The sequence below is a fragment of the Entelurus aequoreus genome, linkage group LG27, assembly GCF_033978785.1.
Source record: "Entelurus aequoreus isolate RoL-2023_Sb linkage group LG27, RoL_Eaeq_v1.1, whole genome shotgun sequence".
NCBI classification, from domain to species: domain Eukaryota; kingdom Metazoa; phylum Chordata; class Actinopteri; order Syngnathiformes; family Syngnathidae; genus Entelurus; species Entelurus aequoreus.
Genome location: NC_084757.1, coordinates 27199433 through 27218618, shown reverse-complemented (window position 1 = coordinate 27218618; position 19186 = coordinate 27199433). Strand labels below are relative to the sequence as shown.

The 19186-nt window shown below is 38.1% G+C and overlaps 1 protein-coding gene across 3 annotated transcripts in view; it reads left to right on the top strand.

Annotated features, from left to right (window-relative positions):
- The window catches only part of LOC133644512 (zinc finger protein GLIS3-like), a 111186-nt gene that overhangs the window by 12856 nt on the left and 79144 nt on the right, over positions 1–19186 (top strand). The window contains exons 3-6 of one of the 3 annotated variants that reach the window (XM_062039041.1): positions 3695–3805; positions 7694–7786; positions 11629–11836; positions 11928–12233. The exons of 1 other annotated variant lie outside the window; for it this stretch is intronic. In XM_062039041.1, coding sequence (XP_061895025.1) covers positions 11969–12233 — 265 coding nt within the window. In that variant the 5' untranslated portion in view covers positions 3695–3805; positions 7694–7786; positions 11629–11836; positions 11928–11968. The remainder of the gene's footprint in view (positions 1–3694; positions 3806–7693; positions 7787–11628; positions 11837–11927; positions 12234–19186) is intronic. One more of the 3 variants, XM_062039042.1, reaches the window with a different exon arrangement.

The following is a 19186-nucleotide window of genomic DNA, read 5'->3' as shown; positions in this document are numbered from 1 at the left end:
ACGTATGCGCGAAGGTTATGTCATTTTCTGGACTTGCAATATTTTACGACAGAGCTTCTGCGACGTCACGTTCTGGATATTTCAATGTTTTGTATAAACTGAATAGCTTACTTAGAAGTAAAATGGAACACAAATATAAAAATGAACAAGGGATGTCAATCGATTTATTTGCCATCTAAGGTTGCTGAACACATCGTTCAGGTTTCTGTACGGATCAGTACGGTTTCAAAATACAGAATTTTTAAATACGGTTTGTTGCGTTTTGTATGTAATCTTTTATATGACATTGTTAATAAAATAAAGATTACCAAAAAAAAGAAAACCATGGTAACTGTGATGGTGGGCACAAAGATAACTGCCGTAAAACAAGTTGACAAAAATGACTTAGGCTTTGCGCATGCATAAACCAATTGGGTCTTCCTGAACTTGTCAGGTAGCGACACACTTCACTAACTTGGGAACATGAATACAAATCAATTGGGGTTTTTTTCACTTCACCGATTACTAAGTAATTGGCTCTGTTGGCCACCCATTGTAAAAATACGGGACAAAGTGCTCTCTTGACAGCTCAATACAAAATGCGTACTTTTATTTCTAAATACGGGACGATTGCGTTTTTCAAAGGACGGTTGGTAACCATACGCTATGTTCGTTTAACAGTGGTTCTTAACCTTGTTGGAGGTACCGAACCCCATCAGTTTCATATGCGCATTCACAGAACCCTTCTTTAGTGATAAATAAAAACATTTTTTTTCAAATTCACGACAAAGTTATATGTTTTTTTACTGGTGCACAAAATGAACCGTGCATGAACATCACCTTGTTCAAATAACAAAACCAACACAGTGCATGAACTCACAACAAATTACACACCTGCAAATCAGATGGAAAATTAGAGGGAACATTGTTTGGGGGTATCCATAGTACGCCGATAGGGAGAAGTTTTTATTTATAAGATGAGTCGGGTCTGTCTTGACCTCCGCGGCGGAGGCTCCACCGAACCCCTGAGGCCGACTCACCGAACCCCTAGTGTTCTATCGAACCCAGGTTAAGAACCACTTGTTTAACCTCTAATAAAGCTCACCAAGTTGTTGTCAATTTTCAGATTTCCCATCTTAGATTTATTTTGCAGTGTGATTGTTTGAAGCAAATAAATACAATTCCCTCATGGTCACAGGCAGGGAAAGGGAGACATCCTCCCACCTCTGGCTCCTTGCAAAATGTCTGTCTTCTCCTTCTTCCCAAGGACTGATAAAGTGTTTCAAAGTGGGGTTGGGTTGTCTTTCTTCTATCTGATTTTGGTTTTCATGGTAACTGCTCCTTCCGCTGGCCTATCTTGATGATTATTGCCGCTCGCAAATACCTCTCACCCCCATGCAGCTCTATGTGTCTCTTTATATGTGTTACTTAGAACTAACCATTTACAGTAGTAATACCTGATAATACACTTTAAGAATGATATGCAGAAATATAATGGTAAGATCAATATACTAATTGTATTAGGTGTATGTGTATGCTAGCAATATGTGTAGTTAGCATTAAAATATTCAAATCCTTTATCCTCTTCATGTTTACAAATTTTTCGCATGTTTGTCGTAGTTAATGTTTCAAATCAAACATTTAGATATTAGTCAAAGACAACACGAGTGGACACAAAATGCATTTTTTTTAAATTAAGAACAAATCCAAAACTCTATGTCCCTGTGTAAAAAGGTAATTGCCCCCTAAACCTAATTACTGGTTGGGCAACTTTTGCCAGCAACAACTGCAATCAAGTGTTTGCGATAACTTGCAATGAGTCTGTGGAGGTAATTCTGTGGAGGAATTTTGGCCCGCTCATCTTTGCAGAATTGTTGTTAATTCAGCAACACTGGAAGGTTTGAGCATGAATAGTCTTTTTAAAGGTCATGCCACAGCATCTCAATAGGATTCAGGTCAGGACTTTGACTCAGCCACTCCAAAGTCTTCATTTTGTTTTTCTTCAGTCGTTCAGAGGTAAACTTGCTGGTGTGTTTTGGATCTTTGTCCTGCTACAGAACTCAAGTGCGGTTCAGCTAGAGGTCATGAACAGGTAGGCCTGGAAATTCTCCTTCAGGATTTTTGTTAGACAGCAGAATTTATGGTTCCATTTATTACAGCAAGTCTTCTAGGCCCTGAAGCAACAAAACAACCCCAGATCATCACACTACCACCATCAAATTTGACTGTGGGTTGATGTTCTTTTTCTGAAATGCTGTGTTACTTTTGCACCAAATGTAACAAGAGACCTTCCAAAAGTTCAATTTGTTCTTTTCAGACCACAGAGTATTCTCTCAAAGGTATTCTGGATCATCAATATGTTTTTTGGCAAAATTGAGATGAGCCTAATGTTCTTTTTGATCAGCAATGATTTTTGTCTTGGAACTCTGCCACGCAGGCCGTTTTCACCCAGTGTCTTTCGTATAGTAGAGCCATAAACACTGACCTTAACTGAGGCAAGGAAGGCCTGCAGTTCTTTGGATGTTGTTGTGGGGTCTTTTTTGACCTCTTAGATAAGTCGTCACTGTGCTCTTTGGGTAATTTTAGTTTACCGGCCACTCTGGTTTTCGCCATTTGTGGATAATGGCTCTAACCGTAGTACCCTGGAGACCCAAAGCTTTAGAAATTTGTAACCTCTTCCAGATTGATACATCTGAATACTTTATTTATCATTTGTTCCGGAATTTCTTTAGACCTCGGCATGATGTCTAGCTTTAGGGGATCTTTTGGTCTACTTCACTTTGTCAGGTAGGTCCTAAATCATTTCAAAATTGAGAGAATGTGTTGCAATAGTCAAGCTGGGGTGTGGCTAGAGAAATTGAACTCATGTGTGATAAACCACATCTAAGTTCTGTGTTAACAAGGTGGGCAATCAGTTTTTCACACTGGGCCATGTAGATTTGGATTTTTGTCTTCCTTAATAATAACCTTCATTTAAAAAGCTGTATTTTGTGTTCAGTTGTGTTGTCTTTGACCAATGTATACATTTGATTGATGATCTAAAACATGTAAGTGTGACAAACATGCAAGGAAATAAGAAACAGGAAGGTGGCAAACACAAATTTATGGAGTGAGTTATTTTACTTTAATGTTGCCGCTGTTTTTCACAACAGTATAATTGATTTAATTTGTTAATATTTAAAACTAGCTTGAGTATAAAATACATGTTTAAACATGTACATGTTTTTAATGTCACAGTTGGTGGGAGATAGCTAAAAATGTACTATTTTAATGCTAGCTGGGTGTTGCTAATGTGTAAACAAATCACATCACAGAACCAAACATGTAAGTAAAATACCACTACAGTGCTTGCTTTGGTATATTTGTATACTTTATTCATCTTTTGGGGTGCTTTCTCTACCCTCGAATGTCCCATTTTGCTTAACTTTCTTTTTGTGTCTTTTGATCTTGTCAATTCAAATTAATTTAGATAACTTTATTTGTACCCTGATGTTTTGACATTGGTTGAATGGGGTTGCTGTTCTGTAGAAATGCATTTTACTTAACAAAATAGGACAGGTTTCCATTAGTCTTCCTTTGAATATTTTTTGTACTAATTGTATTTTTTTTTTCTTTTTTAAAAAATAATTGTATTTTTAGTAAGCAAGTTATTAAATGGCAGCTTAAGAAGGATCAACTCCACAAACTTGCTTTTTCCTTTTTCATGCCAACATAGAGCGATGGAAGGAGTAGAAGATCATGAAACCGAAATGGAGTAGGCATCAGAAAACAAGCTGTTTCATGTGAAGGGAATGGCCTCACCAGCACAGCAATGTGGGTCAAAGAGGTGAGTACATTATTAACTTTAACTGTTTAACTTATTTATACACTTGAATGATGGTCAATCATTTTTAAACTGGGTAAATGTCTTGGATTGTTATTAAGGACACTATGTTTCTATATTTATTTATGTATACTCATCAGAATGGAAGACTTGGATGTAAGATAGTACAATAATCCTTAGGTGACGTGATTGTTGTACTTCTTTTGACCGCAAACTTGTAGGTTTGAATCAACAGTGCCTCCAGCAATGTCATCATCAAACATACGTACACATTATCTTTATTTTCATTGTGTTTAATCTATTTTACACATGTTTACAAATTAAAATAGGAATGACATTTGTGTCATTTCTAATATAATTTTTCAGAATTTATACAGCATATTGATCGGATAATAGCTGATCGATGATGTCATTTATTGTACTTCTTTTGATAGCAAACTAGTTGAGGCTCAATTGGGGCTGAATCAACAGGGCCTCTGCTGGTTGCAGCCATGTGGTGCACTTAATTTTGCATCAGTGGACTAAATTAGCCCTAGTGTGTGACTGTGAGTGTGAATGTTGTTTATCAGTGTTGGCCCTGCGATGAGATGGCAACTTGTCTAGGGCGGGGGTCAGCGAAGGATTGAAAATGGAAAAAGATGGGGGGAAAATACAAACAAACGCAACAGTTTGTTTACATGTAAAATCTTCCACTCCTTCTTTGTCTCATTTTGTCCATCAAACATTTTATGCGGTGCATGAATGCACAAAGGTGCGCTTTGTTGATGTTATTGACTTGTTGGAGTGCTAATCAGGCATATTTAGTCAGAGCATGACTGCAAGCTAATCAATGCTAACATGCTATTTAGGCTAGCTGTATGTACATATTGCATCATTATGTCTCATTTGTAGGTATATTTGAGCTCATTTAATATCCTTTACTGTCATCCTCTTTGTATATAATTTAGTTTTGCATGTCTCATGACACATTATCTGTATGTAATATTGGCTGCATTTCTGATAGTTGTTTGTGTCCCCATGTTGTTCCAGACCACAGCAAACATTACCTAGCTTGCCAAAGACTGTAATAAATCTATTAAAAGAGGACAGCCTGCCGTTTCCTTAAACTTGGACACACACATCTATACCTTTGGCCATTAAAAGCCAGTAATGTCCAGGAGTTATCTCACTTTCTGAGTAGCCTCTGAATTACTAAGGGTTTCTAATGTTGTAAAAATGTGTAGAATAAATATTAAATTTCAACATTTCTTTCAAGGAAGATTTGCTTCAGCCTGCGACACATAGTCATTTTGATAGCATAGGCTATTGTAGCTAATATAGACACTTTTGTCATGTGTTGCCTTCATTATAAGACATACATACGGCTTTTAATTTTTTGCTGCTCCAGACAGATTTTTTTTTTGTATTTTTGGTCCAATGTGGCTCTTTCAACATTTTGGGTTGCCGACCCCTGGTCTAGGGTGTACCCTGCCTTCCACCCGAGTGCAGTTGCACGGGATAGGCTCCAGCCCCCCGCAATCCTGAAAGAGACAAGCGGTACAAAATGGATGGATGGATTTTGCACAAAACAGTACAGAATACACGTAATAAAGGTTTTATGAGGGGGACAGTTAGACCCTTACTCAAACAATTGTTTCAAGTTCCAGTTTTCCAACTCCCACAAAGGCAACATCAGATCCAGTTCTTCCAGTCAGGCAACGTTCAGTCCAAATTGTGACACCATGACAACGAACACACACCCTTTTTAGAAAGCAGTGCACGCTCACACAAACCCAACAGCATATTATTTGCTGCAAATGGGGGACTTTCACGTCATAGCCGCCAGATGGCGCTGCATAACAGCATATAGAGGTGCTGGAAAATAGTAACTGGCTTTTTCTCTCTTATCTAAACACACTTGACTAGTTATTTAATGCAATTTAATAAGAAATTATGAATAATATTTATTTTTTCAACGCTAATTCAAAATGTCAAGTAACAAAATTACCAATAATGCTGGTTTTGGTTGAATTTTTCAAAAATGTTGCCAGATAACCATGCAAAATATTAGACACCAAAACTACAACCACACTAATACACATACTGTCAAATGAACTCCGATCTGACAGTGTAAATCAAAACAGCTAATCCACAGATGTATGTATTGATTTAAAGCAGGGTTAGTCCACAGAACCATAGAGAATCTTTGACCAGTGTTTTGACTGTAGGTTCTTAAAAATAGCATCCTAATAGTTCCTAACATAGAGGATCTTTAACTTTCATTTTTGCAGTATTGTCCGTTAAAAAACCCCCAATGTGGCGCATCACATCGAGAATCTTTGACATCGGTTTTCAGAAAGTTTTCTAAAATCAGCAGAGCTCCTGTTAAAATGTCAATACTACATATTATTGGCCACTAGATGAGACCAAACCAATCAAAGCACTCTGTTCAGTATTGTGGCCACTGGTTGGCTCAGCCTCAGTCAGCATTATCAATCAATCAATCATTCATAGGTTTACTTATACAGCCCTTAATTACAAATGTCTCAAAGGGCTGCACAAGCCACAATGACATACTCGGCCCACATCAGGCCAAGAAAAAACTTCACACATTGGGGACAACTAGAAACCTTGCAAGGGACCGCAGATGTGGGGACTCCCATTGGGTGACTGGTGCAATGGATGCCGAGTGGATACAGTTAATAACGTGAGAGTCCAGTTCATAGTATGTAGACAAGTCAGCAGCGCAGAGATATCACCAACTGATGTAGAGAGACGGCAGATTAACTGGACTAAAAATGGGCCCATTTTTAAAGGTTAGGGTTTATAAGGGAGTTTTAAGATGGGACTTAAAGGCTTCTGCTGAGGTAGCATCTCTAACTGTTACCGGTGGGGCATTCCAGAGTACTGGAGCCCGAATAGAAAACGGTCTATTGCCCGCAGACTTTTTTTGTGCTCTGGGAATCACTAATAAGCCAGAGTTCTCAAAAAGCAGATTTCTGGCCGGGACATATGGTACAATACAATCTGAAAGATAAGATGGAACTAGACTGTTTAGTATTTTATATGCAAGTACTAAAACCTTAAAGTTGCATCCTAAGTGCACAGGAAGCCAGTGCAGGTGGGCCAGTATAGGCGTAATATGATCAAACTTTCTTGTTCTTGTCAAAAGTCTAGCAGCCGCATTTTGTACCAACTGTTATCTTTTACTGCTCGACATAGGGAGACCCGAAAATAATATGTTACAGTAATCAAGACGAGACGTAACGAACGCATGAATAATGATCTCAGCGTCGGTGGTGGACAAAATGGGACACATTTTAGCGATGTTACGGAAATAAAAGAAGGCTGTTTTAGTAACACTCTAAATGTGTGACTCAAATGAGAGAGTTGGGTCGAAGATAATACCGAGATTTTACCATATTGGATTAAAAGATTGTTAAGGTGACTAACTGGTAGGGATGTTTATCGTAACGATTTTATCAATACTGGTATTCATTGGTACTTTTATTGGTACTATATGTATATGGTGTTAAAAAGATGTGTTTTTATTACCATTGTTATAAGCACAAGAGGTTGTACACCACCAACATCGTGTAAAATTGCACAGCAGAGAAGTCTTTTATCAATACCTGCTTTTTAAGTCTTAAACAAGTCAACTATGTGTAGTGCGAAGTGCAATGCAATTGTCATGTCATCATCTTGTACACACCACACAAATCCATCAATGTGTTTCTATTATTTGCAATTACACTCAGCTTTACATAATATTATGTATTGTATCCATGTGCAAAGCACAGACCTTTTACATGCTATATCAAATATAAAATATACTTCAATACAGTCAACTAGCATGTTAGGTGGGTGTGCATTTTGTAACAATAGAAATTGTTATTTGTGTTTATGTTGCAGATGGACGTATTTGAGTGACGGACCGGAGACCATATTGAGTGTTGACAGCTACTGATGTTTGTGTAGTGCGTGCGATATAAATAAAAAGACTGGGTGAGCAAGTGTAATGCTTGATAGTCTAGTTTGTAGAGTCAAGTGACAGAACGAATTAAAACACATTTAAGCAAGGTGTGTTTTGAAATGCGGTGCAATGGAGTGACGTCAGTCGGCGACTATAGAGACCTGTTAGCGGATGCTATATTGCTTCAAAGCAACTTCATTGATTATTATAGTACTTCCATTTTTCAAAATTTTAAATGGATTAATATTGGCCTGTGGATTACTGGATCACTGAAGCGCGATAGTGCGGGTCGTCAGTAAAGCGCGATCACTTTAAACCAATATTAACTCTTAGTAGCGTGCGTGACTTTAAGGGACTAGGAGGAAATATTTTTGCGTTACAAACTTTGGTGTGGCGTTTCTTACTTATTTGTCATTATCCCAAGCTGATTCTTTATGCATATAGCAGCGCCATCTGAAGTGAATGTGACAGCGTGTCATAATTACGATGGCGAGCTAAAAAAAAAAAATACAGATAGCCGTATCATTTGTCCAGAATCTTAACGGTCCTCCTGGACCAATTAGGAACCAGTACCAAAAAATACTGGTATATGGTATTATTTCATGTGTAGTGGGCTCTAAAAATGTTAAATGTTTTTAGAAGGTAGTAAAGGTAGTTTTAAAAACAATTCTAATAAATGATTGCTACTTTGCAGAAATGTATTTCTGGCGATCATGTCCGGAACCAATTAACGGTGGCAAACAAGGGATTACTGTATAGATGATTTGTGCTGATATCGTACCTGATCAATATCAGCATCGGCCAATACCGGAAATGGAAAAAGTAAGCTCTGCCTGTCACCGTGCATTGCTGGCATGGACACATGAACAATAAATAACTAAATTATAGTTTTCAGACCAGATAACAAATTCCAAAAGATGCATTTTTCTTAGTTAGGAATCACTTTCTTAGTTAGGAAACCTACTCAGTGGCCTAGTGGTTAGAGTGTCCACCCTGAGATCGGTAGGTTGTGAGTTCAAACCCCGGCCGAGTCATACCAAAGACTATAAAAATGGGACCCCTCCCTGCTTGGCACTCATCAAGGGTTGAAATTGGGGGTTAAATCACCAAAAATTATTCCCGGGCGTGGCACCACTGCTGCCCACTGCTCCCCTCACCTCCCAGGGGGTGAACAAGGGGATGGTCAAATGCAGAAGACACATTTCACCACACCTAGTGTGTGTGTGTGTGACAATCATTGGTACTTTAACTTGAACTTGAACTTAACTTAGAGCAGTGATTCTCAAACTTTGGTAGGTGGGCTTTATCTAGTGGTATGCCAAATAATCACTTAATTAAATAAACAGTGTTACTGTTCAAACTGTGTGTAATGTTACAGTGGCCAACATATTAAATATACATGTTAAATAAAACTTCTGCCTTGTTTTTAATGAATACTTAGGCCTACTATGCTACTGTAATTTATTGTTGGTCTTTAGGTGGTACTTGGAGAGCCAAGTGTTTTCTGAGGTGGTATAGGTCAGTGTTTTTCAACCTTTTTTGAGCCAAGGCACATTTTCTTTTCATTGAAAAAATGCGGAGGCACACCACCAGCAGAAAAATTAAAAAATGAAACTCAGCAGCCAATATTGACAGTAAAAAGTTGTTCCCGCAATTGTTGGATATGAATTTAAACCATAACCAATCATGCATCAATATAGCTCTTGTCTCAAAGTAGCTCTACTCTCACGACCTGTCACATCACATCGTGACATATTTTGAGTTTTTTGGTGTTTATCTGTGTGTAGTGTTTTAGTTCTTGTTTTGCGCTTCTATTTTTATGGCTCTTCCTGTTTTGTTGGTATTTTCCTGCAGCATTTTCTTGTCTTCCTTTGAGCGCTATTCCCCGCACCTGCTTTGTTTTACCAACTTATACCATGCCAACTTTATTTATAAAACCCTTTAAAAACAACCACAGTTGAAAAACAAAGGGCTGAACATCACAAAGAAATACAGGCAAAGGACAGACTAAAATATATAATTTAAAACAGAGGTAAAACACACACACACACACACACACACACACACACACACACACACACACACACACTTATATATATATATATATATATATATATATATATATATATATATATATATATGTATATATATATATATATATGCGCATAGAAAAAGCAGATACAAATTATCTTAAGAGCAATTTGTTAGATAAAAAGGCAGTTAAAAAGTTCAAAACAGTTTAAACAGTTCGTTTTAGCAATCAAGACTATTTAAGTTGTTTTTAATCCTTCTTTGTGTGGGAATTGTTGATTGTCATGTCTTTGCTCCGAACGCTGTAAGTCTTTGCTGTTATCCAGCATTCTGTTTTTGTTTATTTTGTAGCTAGTTCAGTTTTGCATAGCCTTCCCTTATCTTCAACGCCTTTTCTTAGAGTCACTTGCCTTTTGTTTGTTTTTGGTTTCAGCTATAGATACCTTTTTACCTGCACCCTGCCTCTCGCTGTCGTCTGCAAATTGTGATCACGACAAACATCTACAAAGCAATTAGCTACCTGCTGCCACCTACTGATATGGAAGAGTATTACATGGTTACTCTGCCGAGCTCTAGACACCGCAGACACTCAACAACGGCACATTATTTGCGGATTATAATCACCGGTTTGCAAAAAACATTTTTAACCCAAATAGGTGAAATTACATAATCTCCCAGGTCACACCAGACTGTATCTCACACAGTGGTTGAAAAACACTGGTATAGATGAAAAAAATTGGACAACCACTGACTTAGAAGATCTTTAATTCGTTTTTGTCAACAGCAGAGTGCTCCTCCTACAGAGGAACTTTGGCCAGCGTAAACATCTTGCTAGTGTTTTGATGTACAGTATCGGTGAAGTAGTGGTTAGAGTAGGTAGGTCGTGAGTTCAAACCCCGGCCGAGTCATACCAAAGACTATAAATAGGGACCCATTACCTCCCTGCTTGGCACTCATCATCAATGGTTGGAATTGAGGGTTAAATCACCAAAATGGTTCCCGGGCGCGGCCACCGCTGCTGCTCACTGCTCCCCTCACCTCCCAGGGGGGTGAGGGTGATGGGTCAAATGCAGAGGATAATCTCACCACACCTAGTGTGTGTGTGACAATCATTGGTACCTTTTTTTTAAATAATTTTTTTCCCTGGTGAAATAAATAAACCTGTGGTGTTCAAAGTGTGGCCCGCAACTCTTTTTTATGGGCTTGTGGGCAAAAAATAAGTCAAAAGGCATAATGTCAACAGAAAACCCTGAAATGTTGATGCTAATAACAAATAAAAACATAAAGATTTGTCTTGAAATATATATTTTTGCCTGTTTATTGGCTTAGTTCATGTGAAACTACATGACGTTGACGCACCGCCATCATTTTGAGAGAATATCAAGAACAATATTGTTTATATACTTGAAGGCTCCAAGCAACATCTGTTCTTTTTCAAATGTAAAATACTTAAATATTGTTATTTGTGAGCATATTCATAAGCATGGTATTATTTGTTTCCTAGTGGTTAGAGTGTCCGCCCTGAGATCGGTAGGTCGTGAGTTCGAACCCCGGCCGAGTCATACCAAAGACTATAAAAATGGGACCCTTTACCTCCCTGTTTGGCACTCAGCATCAAGGGTTGGAATTGGGAGTTAAATCACCAAAAATGATTCCCGGGCGCGGCCACCGCTGCTGCTCACTGCTCCCCTCCCCTCCCAGGTGGTGAGGGTGATGGGTCAAATGCAGAGAATAGTCTCACCACAACTAGTGTGTGTGTGTGGCAATCATTGGTACTTTAACTTTAAAAGTGTACAGCAGAGTGTTGCATTGACATTATTTGCAACATCTCATCCCCCCACAGAAGATGCACCGCCGCCATTGGTGCGCCTGAATGCTGGATATCTGGTGTCAATCACAACCAGGAGAGAAAGAAAGAAAAGGAGAAGGAGGAAGGTGATGCTGATCCTCAGAAAGGATGCTATCGATCAGCCTCACAGACGTCTTGCAATTAGATGTCCTTGCACATGCGCATTCCCACCTTTATTTCTTCGTAAGGGTCTGATAATGAGGTAGGCGTTACCTATCAATACTTTATCCGACTTTTTTTTTTAAAAGTTCCAAGAAATAACTCGTTTTTTGTTTTTTTTCAAATCCTGTAAGGTAATGCAAGAAGCATTTAATCGGATGAAGCCGACGTTTCGATGCAGAACTCCGCGCCGCTGTCCGGGATGGTGAGCCACTTTCAGACGCCCGCCTTCAGCGACTTCGGAGCCGGCCAGACGCGCTCGGCGTACGGCGGCAGGGCCGAGACATGCGCGCGGCGAGCCGGAGCCGCGAGCTACGGAGCGGCTCAGATTTACCGGAGCCCACACCAGCACCACCACCACGATGACAGCAGCCCCAAACGTAAAGTACACGTAGCCGCCAAAGCTCCACGCTCCTGCTTCACGTTCCCACCACTGCAAGGTAAGATGCTAAATATGTGTTTTCTTTTTTGCAAACACTTAAATGCAAAACAGTGCATCCTTTTTTTCCCAATCAACATTGGCTATACTATATTAGCCACATAAAAAAACAAACAAATATCAAGCATGAAATGTGCATTTATTTAACTGGAAATACCAAAACTTGTCTTTTTTCCCCATAAAACTGAAAAAATAAATGTTCTTACATTTTAATAACTACGCAGTGCAATTGCTTTGGGAATTCCACATTGATTCCACGTTGTACCCTATTATCATGCACGGATTATTCAGTAAAATTGTAGGTGAGAAGACGGCATCTCTTTAAATGTCACACGTACACTGCAGCTTTACAGATGCCAGGTGTTGGGTGTTCTGTTAAAGCAGGGGTCGGGAACCTTTTTGGCTGAGAGAGCCCCGAAAGTTTTAAAATGTATTTCCGTGAGACATATTTTTTTAACACTGAATACAACTAAATGTGTGCATTTTTAAGTCAGACCAACATGTTTAGAGTATAATAAGCCTCTTATTCTTTTTAATAACATTGTTATTCCGAAGCTAAGCAATAATAAATAAAATACTTCTTACCATTAATACGACATCTTGAACAGGTGCGGTACAAAACGGATGGACGGACTAAATTGCATGAGAATGTTTTATATTTTGAACGTTGCTATTCATTACTTATCGTGATAAGCAATGTCAGCTAAGATTTATCTGAGAGCCAGATGCAGTCATCAAAAGAGCCACATCTGGCTCTAGAGCTGTAGGTTCTCTAACCCTGTGTTAAAGCATCAAATACAGGGTCTCCTGTCATAGTCTAATTACAAATTCTAGCTGGTATGATCTCAAATTTTAACTAGATGTATAAAAACCCACTAAAGTGCTGGAGAATGCTGTATTAGTATTGTATCTTTATTTGTTCCAAAGGACAATGAACATTAACATATAACATGTAAATGTGTCAGATTGTAGTGAAGGGCTAAATACCCACGTATACAGAACGAGCGTAGACAGTGTGCGCATTAAACATTGTGAAAGTTTTGTAAAAATTGTTTACAAAATCTATATTTGTTTGATTATATTGGCAATTTACATATTTTTTCAAGTTAACATAAAATATTGTTTGCCATTGTAGGACTTGTAGTTACTATACAGTATTTTCGAATGATGTTCTTTTTTTTGGGGACACCTTAAGGTGAGAAATCTGGTGTCAATTTAAGATACGCCGTTTATTCATATAAGTCAACAACATACCCATCGCATTTGATTCTGGCGAGGTATGTATTATGCTGTTTAAGGGTAAAAGATGCATTTCAAACGGGACAAGACTTGGGTTGTTAAACAGGTATTCATAGAGTTTACAGCATGCATGCGTACATCATTACATTTGCATGGAAGAAGTGGCCCCTGTTACAAGGAAAGTATCTACAGTGGAAAGCGGGCATTCTGTGCAAGATGCTCCATCATGTTTAGTTGTGTGTGTGTGTGTGTGTGTGTGTGTGTGTGTGTGTGTGTGTGTGTGTGTGTGTGTGTGTGTGTGTGCGAGAGAACTCAAGAGAGAACGGAGGTAATTACCCAATCCTAAATCATGATTAGACGGAACAGACTTTTATATTAGCAGTCATCCTTGCAGCAAGAATGGGATCAACATATTTGATTATTGTTTCTTTTTCTTGCCAAACACAAACCATGTGTCCTCTGAACAGTCTATAACATCGTTCTGCGGACCCTCCACCCCCCCGATCCCCCCCCCCCCCAAAAAAGAATCGTCCCATTGTCCTATATTGTGATGCTTTTGAACTCCTGTCAATCGTCAATGCCGATTGACACTGAGGAAGTCACATGTATTCGTGTGCGTTTGTTTGTCCTCAATTCCTCTGCAAAGCAAACCATTTTGATATCTCGTGGGTTGATGTATTGCATTTGTTTTTTAGCCTCCCACAGAGTGATAAAAAACATGACCCGACATCTGCTCCCTTCATCAAAACACGCAAGACTTTAAACGGTTTAGAAGTTGTAAATCTGTTCAGCTCGACGTTTGCCATAGTTGTTCTCGTTGCTTTTCTCCTATATTAGCGTTAATTCCGGGGATTTGTTGTTTTAAAGTATTATGGTCAAACATGGAAGTGCATTGGTGAAGCTGATCCCGGTTCTCATCATCCTTTTGTAGCATGCCTCATTTCACATTGATCATATTACATCCTTGCCTTCTGGGGGGATATGGAGCTGGAATTTAAACTGCCCTCTCAGCCGTTAGTATAGACTCATAGGGGCAGGAAACGTTGAACAAACTTCGGCTGTGGTGTTTATCCCCATGGAAGTAAGACAGTGGGATTCCAGGATTCAAAGGCTTTATTGTCATATGTGGGAATAAATCAAAGCAGTGGAATTCTTACTTTGTGCTTTCTTTATCCTGAGACCATCAGTTATTACACTGGAAATATACCAGGACTACAAAATAAATAATGCAAGTAGATGCCTGATGATTTTATTCAATGTGGGGACACATTTCCTGTATGCCGATTCGCTTTTATCCGCTGTGCTATAAATACAAGTGCCCGTGAGTACCCCCCAGAAAAAATATTTACACACTTGACCCCCACATTGACAAAAAGAATATCTGGTTTTGAGTGAAGCGTGCCTTCTCGCATCATTCGATACCTCGCTTGAGCTCTGGTGGAAAATTGTTTGAGGTACAGAGCAGTGATTGGCTCACCTTTTTCTATCCGACACATTCGGACCTTGTCTGTCTGTTTATTGACTCAACCTATAAAAGGATGAGTAATGGTCTTCTTTTTGGGATTGGATCCCCTTGCCTTGTCGTCATGCATCCCACTTTCCCATACGCACTACGGCTGCAACTAAGGACTGTTTTAATAGTCGAGTCAAATCGACTATAGTCATTGACTATATCTTTGTGATTAATCGACTATGAAACGTACACCTATTAGGTCGCTCCAAATTTGGCATCGGCTTTTAAATTCATCTTGATATATATTTAGGTATGTGCTAAACAACAATTGAGACAATAAAGATGACTACTTCATTCAGAAATTATTACTTATACTGTTACTGTGTTGCTGTTACAAAACTAATAACTGATAACAATAACTCTATTAAACTTTTGTCCAAATAAGAAAATGTTGAGGAATATAACAAAACTCTGTGGCTCTATTTATATTTCTGATAATAAGTCAGTTTTCTCCATTTAAAAACAAAGGCAGACAAAATGCAAATAAAAACAAAGAATATTTTTAAATGTAAACAAAGGACAGTCAAAATAGCAGCAATAACAACAAAACAACACCAACTCCAGCTTATTCAAAAAGAATAGAACACTTTGTGATAATGACAATGTGGTAAGAAAGCTGCACACATTTTAGCTGGCAGACTTTGGTAAAATGATAGTTAAATCAATTTTTCACGAAACTCCATTTCTCTGTTGTTAGCTAGCTAGCTAACAAACTAACTATCTTACTGAGGACAGTTGTAGACTGCATCCTCCAGATGTCTGATATGTCTCGCTTTAAATTTTACCGCATTTTAGATGTACTGCCATGTAAAGCCAATTTCGCTTTGCAAATAGAACAAATTATTTGTGTCTTTGATGTGTTTTGTTTTAATTTTTGCAGTGGCTCAAGACATGTTTCACTTTCTGTTGCTCCTTGGTCACCGGTCGCATGTTTATTTCCGGAAAAACACCAGCGATGATGTCACAGACTATCATCGACAACATTTAAACATTTTGTCAGTCAAAACATTTTATCATCGATTTGTTTTTCGACGAATCGTTGCACCTCTAATAATCACTATGCTATAAAGTATGTGTAACTAATCAAACCAACTCATACCAGTTCATAATGCATTGTTTTTTTTACCTTTTTTCCTGACAAAGTGGTCTTAATTTCCAAATAGAAGCCCCATCCTTTCCTGTCGAAAAATAAAAAGGTATATGTAACTGATACCACCATGGGTCACGATAGATGCCTACATGACATCTGTAAAACTGAAGTTTACTGTGGAGTTTAAATAGAAAGTAGTGTGAAGCATTGTGCTGCAAAGCTTACAAAAGATGCCACCACCAAAATTACCCAGGTTTAGAAAACTATATGTATATTGTGTATTTATCATAATTTAAAAAAACTTGTTATATTTCAATTAGTGCTGTCATATGACCACTTAAATCAGATTAGTAAAAAATTGCTGTGGATTATTTTGGATTAAACATGATTATCAATATTCTTAATCTATGGTATATTAATGGTGTTTTTTTTAACAGGTTTAAGAAAAAAGGGACTATGTATGCACTTAACATGTTTATTAAAACATTTTAACATCATGTTCATGTTTTTTCTAAAACATTTATCCACTTTAACGTCGACCTGTTACTCCTTTTGTGTTATTAATTCGTCATTTTAAGGTGAAAGTTCTTCGGTGAAAAGAAAAACTCCTTCCTGCAAAATATAAATAACACTTTATGTGGGTCGACAGTTCCGCCATGTTTTTTTTGTACTCAAATTTCCTCTTGGAACACCAATGTGCTGTAAAGCGTCTTCCATATTGGCTTGTTTACTTTTGCAGCGTGTCACTACCAGATCAACTATGCTACTTGGACTCAAACTGCCTAAAATGCATTGAGAGACAATAAAGGGATTTGAAGTCATTCTGCGCTTTAGGTTAATTGCGTTAAAATTGCAAACAAATTAATAATAATTTGATGGAATATTCTGCATTAAAGTGTTAGTTTTAACAGCCATTTATTGTTTAAGTTGGATACATTACTTATTTGTGGAAAAAGACAAATCCATATTATAATAAAAACCTGGGTACAAAATGATGTCCTCCAAGAAACACCTCTCCCATTACTCTTTGCAGTTGAGTAAATAAACACCTTGTCCTCTGCCACTGTGTCATATGAGTAGAATTGTTGCAGAAAAATATATGACTGAAATAAGTCAGTTGGTTGACAGATAGTTAATTGCCTATCACAAGATGCTATGTTGATTATCGCAACATTTTTCAAGCAAAATTCACATTGTGTAACACATAATTGGGTAACTTGGCAGACTAATTACCAAAAAACAAATAGTGATCGCCCCAGGACGAAAAAGCAGATCATTACATTCTCGTGGTATATATATACTTAAAAAAAAAATGCAAGTCTATATGACATTGAGCCATTATTTTCCGCTTGATATAAAAGAACCCAACATTAAAAACTTTAAATGAAACTGCACTTACTTCATGCTTAATTTGTCCATTTGAGCTATATTGAATTTCAGTAGAAAGTCAGCAGGATCTTTTTGGCATAAATATTTATCCAGCTATAATTGCAAGACTTGAGGTTAGGTGTGTGCGCATAGATTTTTTATTTTTTTTGTCTTTCTAAATGGCTTTCAGCGTCTTAAATTTTTCACTTCCTGTTGCTCCTTGGTCACGGCTCGTCCTGACACGCGCATGTTTATTTCCGGAAAAACACCAGCGATGATGTCACAGACTATAATCGACAACATTTTTTTCTCAGTCAATACATTTTATCATCGATTTGTTTTTCGACGAATCGTTGCACCTCTAATAATCACTATGTTATCAAGTATGCGTAACTAATCAAACCAAGTCATACCAGTTCATAATGCATTGTTTTTTTTAAACATATTTCCTGAAAAACTGGCCTTAATTTCCAGGTGTGCTGTGAATAAATAAACACTACACCTCAAATAGAAGCCCCCCCTTTCCTGTCAAAAAATAAAAAGGTATATGTAACTGATACCACCATGGGTCACGATAGATGACTACATGGCATCTGTAAAGCTGACGTTTACAGTGAAGTTTAAATAGAAAGTAGTGTGAAGCATTGTGCTGCAAAGCTAAAACGATGCTATCAAAATTCCCTAAGGTTTAGAAAACTATATTTATATTGTGTATTTATCAAAATTTTAAAAAACATGTATTTTAATTAGTGCTGTCAAATGAGCTATATTGACTTTCTGTAGAAAGTCAGCAAGATCTTTTTGGCATAAATATTTATCCAGCTATAATTGCAAGACTTGGGGTATAGATTTTTTTTTTTTTACGTCTCTCTAAATGGCTTTCAGTGTCTTAAATTGCCCAATGATTGGGGTTGTAATTGCTTTGAGGCTGCTTCTAATGTTCCTCTCTGTGATTGGTTAAAGGCTAAGGCTATCTATGAGCATTTGACACTCGACTACATGTAAAAGTCAGCACTTATCTAATGGACAGAATTAGATGTGATATTAAAAGATCAATTTTTATCAAGCGTCCATTTTACTTTTAGAGGCGGGGAATGCTGAATAGTAATGAATGTAATGCTAGGCTTCAATATGAACCGCAAATCTATCCTTTTGGGAACATTTGGTGTTTCTTCTATTATGTATAATCATGAATTAGACTTGCGTGCGCAATGGGAGTAACTTTATTGTTCGGAAGTTAGTAAATCCCCCCGAGACAGCACATGTCTTTGTGTGACTGTGCAATGAGTTATGAGTGCACAAGAGGGTACCGTCGCTGCCTGCGGAGGGGGTTAGAGTGTGTGAATGTTTCCAGCGTGTTCCGCTGATTCACAAAGCCGAGGCCCGGTGATGATTTCGCAGCGGTATTCCCGTAAAGCTCACGTCTGGCCTGACAAGACGTGGAGGGAATGCTGGGTAATGGAATGAGTCAGACCAGATGGGGGGAAGGAGGAAACACCGATGATGTAAGCGCTTGATTCACATCAATCCTATGTGACGACGTATATGGATGCATCGACCCGTGTGAGGTCACAATTCCAAACAAGAATTAACTGGTCGACCTAAGTGACAAAAAGTTGTACTTCATAGGCCAGAGCTGGGCAAATATGTTGACTCGGGGGTCACCATTGAGAGAAAAAATGTGTCTAGGGGGCCAAGGTGTATGTGTGTATAAATGATATGTACACATTTAGCTGTAAACACC